The sequence below is a fragment of the Sinocyclocheilus rhinocerous genome, unplaced genomic scaffold (assembly GCF_001515625.1).
Source record: "Sinocyclocheilus rhinocerous isolate Xijiao unplaced genomic scaffold, SAMN03320098_v1.1 scaffold498, whole genome shotgun sequence".
Classification (NCBI taxonomy): Eukaryota; Metazoa; Chordata; class Actinopteri; order Cypriniformes; family Cyprinidae; genus Sinocyclocheilus; species Sinocyclocheilus rhinocerous.
In genome coordinates, this window is record NW_015633594.1 from 142,816 (window position 1) to 151,922 (window position 9,107).

Genomic DNA, 9,107 nt, shown 5'->3' on the forward strand with positions numbered 1-9,107 from the left:
GTTTTAAAGCAGGTTTGATTTTTTTTTCTTCCTTATCACTCTGTATTTACAGGATTTCACTGTCCACTCTTGTTCAAATGTGGTTGAATGGCTACACATAGATGTGTCCAGAGCTGTGTGAGATCAGTACTTTTAAAAGCAAGTACTTCTGTACTTTTACTTAAGTAAAAATCTGTCTTTACAACTTTTACTTGTAATGGATTAATATTTGACCAGCAGTATCTGTACTTTCACTCAAGTAATGGAGTTGAGCACTTTGTCCGCCTCATATGAAAGTATGCCATATCACCGTGATATAACCAAAATGAATATTTTCAATAATTAAAAATGACATAATTGTTTTACATAATGTAGCAAAAAGTAACCAATTATGCTACATCTTTATGAAGAATAACTTGTGAATGTAGCTGTCAGTTTATTTTAATGTACTAAAAAATAAAAATTAAAAAATGGTCACTTTGATGCCACTCTTTCAACTTCAGGAACTAAGTTTTTTTTTTTTTTTTACTGAGAGTGCATGAATTTACATGAATTTTCCAGTCTTGTGATTTACTGGATAACGATTAAGGGTAAAAACGTTTTAAAAGATGTTTTAAAATGACAATTTCTACCCAATAAAATATTTTAGAGCTTGGCGTAACTAGAAAAAAAATTCCAGGTCTACAATTCTCACTTGTAAAATGAGGTAAGATTCTAATAAAATTATTGTCTGTTAAAATGATGAAAAGAATTTCAAATTTTAAATGATCCTTTAATATTTACAATGTATACAGCCAACGCAACCTCTCCATGTGCTGTGTTATAATGTTTCTGTTGGTGATAAGTATGTGTAGAATTTAGTTTGAGGTAAGGAAATGAAAATGACTTCCATAATGAGATGGAGAGTAATTAGAGTAGATGATTATGGTCTGGAAAAATAAATAATCAAGTTTTAGTGACAAGGGATAGGAATTTGTCTTGCTGGAATTGCTGTCTTTCCACACTAATAAAGATCTACGCACAATAATAGCCTACACTTTCTCCTGCATTTTCTTTATTAGTTTCAGCTAATTCATTGAAGCTATGTTTGTGATATACTCCAGCCAGGCTGTAACGATCTGTTTGAATACCAGTAAATTCTGTGTGGAGCCTTTATTTAAGATACTGAGAAAAAATCAATTGCTCTTTGCCATTTAGACAGAATCTATATATCCTTTTTTTTTTTTTTACCAGTACATTAGTGCAAACATACAGAGATAATTCAGAGATCTCTCAAACTCTTAGGTAATATCTAATGAAATGATGAACACGAACTATTAAAGCTGAAGAAAAGGATCTTTCAGAGAAGGATATACTTCACTGCACACAACAGTACTACAAAAACACAGATACAGGAGCCTGAGAAACAACAATATTACAATACAACACACTGACTGATCTCCGCACTTCACAAGCACTTTACATACAAAAACCTGCCTCTACCATCAACCACCACTTAGGAAAAAATGAAAAGCCATATGACAATGCATTGTGGGAAACATATCGCTTTTTTCCAGGGATCTATTCTTATTTGGATCTTGGAATTCACCAATGGCATGAGCCATTGGAGAGTGTTGTAAATGGAAACGGGAGGTGAAAAGGGAATCCCACAAGGGTCCATGTTGGCTCCATCTCCTCCAGCTCAGTCTGGAGTCAACATGGGGTCAGTTTACCATTTCACAGGACAGACACACACCTGACACACCTGTCAGAGAGGACTTAGCCAGAGCGCCGATTCCATAGGCGTTGGAGTTCCGCTTCTTCAGCTGAGGGAGGATTGAGGTTGTGTCCTCCATGGACAACTGAAATGAAGGAAGGCATTCAAGAGAGAAAAATGGGACAGAAAATAGGAAAGATGAAGAAATAGATGGTTTTGATGAAGCAGGAGACGGCCCAGAGCAGAAATGAAATGCAAAATTTTGAGCGTGGCATTTTATGGAAAGGAAAGAGGTGATGAAAGAAGTTAAGTAGAAAGTTAGCGAAGTGGTTTAGAGCGTGTGGAACTACATTTCCCAACAGCCTGCTTCTTAATTTCTGTCCATTTGCATGATGGGAAGTGTAGTCTTTTGTCATTTACGTCTGCAACAAAGTCTAACTACTAGAGCACACCGACAAGTCATCGCAAAAGAGAGACCGATCAAACGAAGGAATGGGGTATAGGAGATTGTGATTCAGAGGAAAATAACAAAAGGAAAGGAATGGAGGAATGATATTCACAACACTTACATTGATTCCATCCCATGAAAAGTCTGTTTGGCCATGCTGAGAGAGAGAGAGGAAGGAGGGATGGGGAAAGAATAGACAGAATTGAAGAAAGAGGAGAAAAGAGCAAGAGAGACGGCCACAGAGAAAGGAGGAGAGAGAGGGGGATTGTGACAGAACAAGGCATTTTAAAAACATGTGATGTTGAAGGAGAAATTGAGAAATAAAAAAGAGAGGACATCAAATTCTGAGAAGCCGATTTATTGGCCGGACTAACAGAGAGGTGGAATAAAAGGAATAGTTCAGCCAAAAAATTTAATTCAGTCATACAACCTGATCTTCAGGTTAATTCAAACCTTTCTAGGCACTTTGAGGTACAAAATGACAAATACGGGTTGCTGTTTTCCACGCAGTTACAATGAACTGGAACTAAAACTTTTAAGCACCATGAACGTATCTTAAAAGTGGTCCGAACATCTAAAATGTCTTCTGAAACCATATAAGAGCTTTGTGTAAGGAACAGACCAAAATGTGTCCACTGATAAACTTCCTCTCCAGTGGGCTGTTAAACCACGGTGATCGGATCATTGAGTCAGTGAGCTGAATCCAGAGAACTGGATCAGTCTAATTCTTAAATTAATCATTTAAATGATTCAAAGATCAGACTCAAAAGCAGGGGTCTCCAAACTCGGTCCTGGAGGACAGGTGTCCTGCAGAGTTTAGCTCAATCTTGCCTCAGCACACCTGCCTGGAAGTTTCTAGTATGCCTAGTAAGACCTTGATTCGCTGATTCAGGTGTTGGAGCTAAACTCTACAGGACAGTGGCCCTCCAGGAGCAGGATTGGACACCTCTGCTCAAAAGAACGATTTGTTGCTAAATTGGACTTTTCTATCTCCTCTCATGAACTCTCAAGAAGGCACCAGAGTGGGTGTGAATAATATGTTTTTAAAACAAATTTGAGTCTGTTCACAAAAAAGCTCTCATGACTTGGAATATAGTGCACAAGTCAATTGGGAGACCTTTATGATAAAAATGACACATGATAAAGACGATACTACTTTTTTTTACATCCTAGAATACTTCAGTGAATGTCCATTGTGAAGGAATGGAAAAGAGCTAGACAATTATTTAAACATTTCTTCTTTTGTGTTACACTGAATAAAAAGAGTTAAGAATTAAGGTTGATTAGAATATGAGGGTGAGTAAATTTTTTTATTTTTGGTTGAATGTATCATTTAATTTTGTTTGTTTTATGTATTATCTGTAACAGAGTTTGATAGTGGCAAGACAATAACTAGATTTTTACATTTCTGAAATATATAAATAAATAAATACATAACAAGATGTGAGAGATGCCACAAAGGTATTGCCAAGGGTGTTTCTATGCGTTTGCTAAAGTATTCTTGTTTTAGCACATTACTGTTTGCAACATTTTCTATTTGGTTACTTGTTGGTTCAGGGGGGGAAAAAACTATATTTAAGTCTTTATGACATTCTGGTCCCTAGATATGACTTAGGTCCCTCCGTCACTAAGAACATTTATTTATTTATTTATTTTCTGTTTTTTTTGTCTGCCAGGCAAAAATCACATGTCAAATTGCTTAGAGAAGTAATAGCACATCTCTCCTCAACAAGCCACAGCATTTTACAGCATATCATTCAAATGTGTGGGATGAGTTATATGCCAAGGTTTAATACTTAAGGTTTGGTATTTATTCAAATCCTGTAAGTGAGCAATAGCAATAGTTGTGAAGTTTGCTTTAGCAGACAGACAGGAGCATTCTAGAAAAAAAGGTTCTACATGAAAAACTACGGCCTCACATCCATTGCCTAGACTAATAAACAGATAAAAGCCATGAGCAAAGCTTATGCTAAAAGCAAGACTATTTCTACGTAGCATATAAATAAGAAACTCTCTCTCTCTCTCTCTGTGTGTGTGTTTATAACATAATATAAATACAGTCTAATGCAATCAGTCTATGCTGAAGACATGATAGGTGAAGGGAGTGAATGCTGTAATAGACTGTTGACTACAGTCATCGTACTATTTTTAACAGTGATGGTAAAGAGATATACTAGCCAGGATGGATCAGGGACAGAGATTAGTCCCAGAGAGCTGTGTTTACTCGCTATTACAGATGAGATGTTTTGTAAATAGCACACAAGCCTGTGGATGTTACGATATATTTGGTATTTGTATATTAAATTAGATGCTGAGTAATATGAAGTCTATACAATGTTAAAATAATTTGGGAACCTCCTGGAGAGCACAAACTTCAAACACAAAATCAAAATGACCACTATTTACTCTTGATACATGTTCCTGTCTAACAGTGCACGTTTAATCGGTACATTTATTTCCAAAGAGAAATAATGTTTGTCCTCATAATCTTTCTTAAAATTGAAATAATTTCTCTGAAACTTTCGGTGTATCAGACTTGTCAAGTTGTACCAGACTTTTTAATAATTATTTCTGTTAGTTACATTGTTGCACTAGCAGGTGGCAACACTTGATCATCTTTATGAATGAATCAATTTAATCATTCACTCCAACTCGATAAAAAAACCCGGATTCATCTGGGAATTAAGCACCAACCCTGTGTGTAGACTGGAGGTACTCAATGTTTTCTTTACTATGGAAGGTGGAGGGGGCCAGAAGTCTATGAATGGAATGTTTTACCGTGCTAAGGTGATGTGTCTCTCAAATCTTGCACATTCTGGCCGTGTTCGAATGTGTGATACTTTTAAAGGGGTCATATGATGCGATTTCAATTTTTCCTTTCTCTTTGGAGTTTTACAAGCTCTTGGTGCATAAAGAAGATCTGTAAAGTTACAAAGACTAAAGTCTAAAATCCAAAGAGATATTCTTTATAAAAGTTAAGAGTCAACCACGCCTAGCTAAAACGGCTCGTTCTAACATGCCCCCACATGTCTACGTCACGAAGTGGGAAGATTTGTATAACGCCGCCCAAATGTTGACACAAAGAAAGAAGGCGTAACTTTGATTCACACTGTAGTATTGTTGTTGCTGTGTGTTTCGTTGTGAAAACGAAACTACTTTGTTTGGCCTTCCAAAAGAGGACGATATCCACGAAGCGGAGTCCAGCCCGGGGTCGTCACATGTGGTTGCCTCAAGCCCGCCCGCCGCCACTCACTCTAGCCCGCCGTGTGTGGCGCTGTGTGTTTCGTTGTGAAAGTGAAACTACTTTGTTTGGCCTTCCAAAAAATGGACACGACTAGAAATCAATTTACCTCTAGATTTACCCACATTCTTTTCTTTAGTTTATTGCGCCGTTGCTTTACTGATAACTGCTGTGCTAAAGTTAATCTTACAATGTAAATTAAGACTTTTCAACCTGAGAAAGAATGATGAACTAAACAACTAAAAAGAACATGACATAGGACTGACATCACACACACCATACCAATTATCCCTCATGCATTATCCCTCATGAACAAATATGCAAATATAACATCTGATGTTTGCACACATGCGTACCAGTGTACCATTATGACATTCTTCATGAATAAACATGATGTCTGATGTGTTGTGTACCTATATACCAACGTACCATCGCATCACATATCCAAATATACAGTAGTCTCAAATACATCAACTTCATTGGCTGCTGTGCATGTTGAAACAGTGCGTTTAAAGACTTTTAGCCCCGTCTGCCTTCCATAATATTCTGCGTTGGCTTCATTTTGGACTATTTTTCTTGAAGAAGCAAAAAGTCTGCTAATATCCTGTATGTAACAAAAATAGTAGTATAAACAGTATAAATTTAATATTTTGTTAAATTCAGAAATATTACACATACAGATCTAAACTTGTTTTCGAATTACGTTGTTTGTTGTCATTAGGGTTTTATTTCAATCTTGTCACACTGATTATCTCTTGTTTTCTCATCATTTTTATGTTCAGCCAGGTACTTCAAAACCAGAAAAGGGTGACACAGATAACAGAACTGTGTATTTACCAATTTATAAAAACATATATCTCATGAAAAGACCTTTTGAATTTCATATGTTCTTTCTTTATGTAGCAAACCCTGTCTGATACTGGAATTAGCTTTGAAAGAGAGAGGGAGGGAGCAAATCTTATACATATGCTTTTTGTGAGATAAAATGAATGTGCTTACTCATTCAAATTTACCAGCAATATGTATGAAGACGTAAGAAGAAATAAAAGCAAGCAAAGTGATGTGTCAATGATGATACGGAGCATCCATTGAGAAAAATCATAATCCCTCTCTTAAGCGCAGACCCAGAATCAGTCTCCAGTGTCACTGTATAGCTGAAGGCAAATACTATAAGCCTGCTTTCTGGGTCAGCTCTTAGGAGTGTGGGGGACTGGAGCACACACACTTAACCAAAAGTAAAGGCTAACGACTATAACACCAAACTACAAGCCAGTTCTGGTAATCACTAAACTACATGCTGTTAACTAGGCTATTATGCTAACAATGTCTTTCTGCGGTTAAGGTGGAGAGCTGGCTCACTTCCCGAACTGAGATAATCTCTTCCTGTTTTGGACACCTTGGCCTCCATCTTGGAGCAGGATGCTTTTCCCCGCCAAACAGGAATTTGTGGTGTGGAGTGTCATAGCGTGTCAGCACTGTTGAGAGATTTGGCTAATTTAGTATATTTATGTTGGTGTAATAGGCAGTTCCCTTACCTGTTCCCCATCCTTCTGCACGGGAACTCCATCTGTTGCTGGAGAGAGAAGGAGATAAAAAGAGTAGATTATAACAGGGTGCTTTGAGATTCAAACAGGAAAGGTATAAGCAGGTCATGTATTTTGTGATTGTAAGAGTAGGTGGCAATGATATAAACATATTTTAAAAATATTTCAAGGATGTTACTAGATCGGGGAGTAATTTCTTGATGACACTGTATTCAGAGTTCAACTGGTACATCAATGCAGTCTACAGTATATATACTGCCTAAAAAGCATAAGTGTCACCATTATGGTAATTAGTGTTGGCTGAGAAATTGGTCCTTGTTACTTGTAATTAATTTTCTCTTAGCCAGTGTTAGGCCCCGATCACACCGACCGCGTTTTTATGTCTGAAAACGCGAGGCATTTTTTATGTTGCTAGGCAACCACCAAATCAGCTGTCCTGTCAGTCTAATCAAAGAATTATAGCGCGAGCGCTCTAAAATCTTTGGTTTTTGCTGTTAAGTAAACTGTCTTATGCCATGGTCTGTCTGCATACTCGATTCTGATTAGCTGGCAGGTGTTGATTAAATTCGTTTAACTGCACAGGTAGTTCCAGGTCAGTTTAATCACGTTCTATATTAATGCGCTTCCTATAAACATTGGTAACCATAGTAACATACAGTTACAGTTGAATAGTAATACAGAGTGAGACAGTTACAGTAAACATTTCCGATTTACTTAGCTAGGTTAAATGGGTGATTTTTGCGTGTCATTTAGCTTATAATATACGGTCATTATGGCAATTTTGATAAATGAGCAGAAGCACAAGATGAACTGGACAAACTGGAGAATATAACATTGTGACGAGTGGGGGCGGGGCTGAGAGCCGTGGGAACAGAGCAAGGCCGGTGGAGTAATTGATAATGAGCGACACCTGCACCACTCACCGGTCTCGAGTCCCACGGAGGAGCTCCGAAAGGAGGAGTGACGACAGTGAAAGACGAGAGAGGACCAGGCCTGGATTACAGCTCCGGGTAACCCGCGACAGACACCAAAAGTTTCTCCTCCATCTTCGCAGTTTCCAGCCTTTCTAAGCAACGGTAAACTTTCGGCACCACAACGGAAGGCCCGCCTCTCCATTAATTCGATTGGACAATGGAAAAAAACGTGAATGACGTCGAGCACTTTTTCTGCTCAGAGCTGCTTTTTTTTCAACTTCAGGCGCTCAGAGCGCTCCTGCAAAAATGCGAGGCGCACAGGGTGCATAAACAGCGCGCAGAACGCTCACTGCCAACCGAAAACAATGTAAAAAATACTGTAAAACTTTACTGTAAATTTACAGGGAATTTCAAACAGTTTTATACCACATTAACATACTGTATCTTTTACAGAATGTCTGTAAATATACAATACAGCAGTTTTCTGTTTTCAGCCCGCTTCATTCGGAATACAGTATCATACTGTAGAGGCATTGCATTATGGGACAGATTTTTTTTTTAATGCGCTCATTTCAAATGTAGGTGAAGCAAATACATTTTAGGGGTGGGACAAAATATCGATATGGCAATATATTGTCGTCCTTTTCTGTGCGTTATGGAACCTGTGATACTTTTTTTCAGGATTCTTTAATAAATAAAAAGTAAAAAAGAACAGCATTTATTTAGAATAGAAAGCTTTTGAAACAATTCTTTGGAAAGAAATTTTCCAGAAATGATGTGTTAAATTGATTTTTTTTTTTTTTAAAGCTAGTAAAGACTTATATTGTTACAAAATATTTTTATTTTGCTGTTCTTTTTAACTTTTTTATTCATTAAAGAATCCAATCCAGAAAAAAAGTATCATAGGTTCCAAAAAAAATATTTAGCAGCACAACTATTTCCAACATTGATAACAAATTAGCATATAAGAATGATTTCTGAAGGATCATGTGACACTGAAATATAAAGTAATGGCTGAGGAAAATGCAGTTTTGCATCACAGAAATAAATTATATTATAAAGTGTATTGAAATAGAAAACCATTATTTTAAATTGTAATAATATTTTACAATATTACTGTTTTTTTCTGTATTTTGATCAAATAAATGTAACCTTGACAAGAGACTTATTAAAAAAAAACATTACAAATCTTACTGATTTCAAACTTTTGAGGAGCAGTGTATATATATATATATGTGCATTGTGCATATACTTATATATATATATATATATATATATATATGTG

General features: G+C 36.7%; 1 protein-coding gene across 5 annotated transcripts in view; it reads right to left on the reverse strand.

Moving 5' to 3' along the window:
- LOC107744676 (protein FAM131B-like) overlaps positions 1-9,107 on the reverse strand; it is a 45,604-nt gene that overhangs the window by 13,107 nt on the left and 23,390 nt on the right. For 3 of the 5 annotated variants that reach the window (XM_016558479.1, XM_016558475.1, XM_016558478.1), the window contains exons 2-4: positions 6,900-6,937; positions 2,245-2,280; positions 1,715-1,820 (exon numbers count right to left, since the gene is read on the reverse strand). In XM_016558479.1, coding sequence (XP_016413965.1) covers positions 1,715-1,820; positions 2,245-2,280; positions 6,900-6,937 — 180 coding nt within the window. The remainder of the gene's footprint in view (positions 1-1,714; positions 1,821-2,244; positions 2,281-6,899; positions 6,938-9,107) is intronic. The other 2 variants (XM_016558476.1, XM_016558477.1) reach the window with 2 other exon arrangements.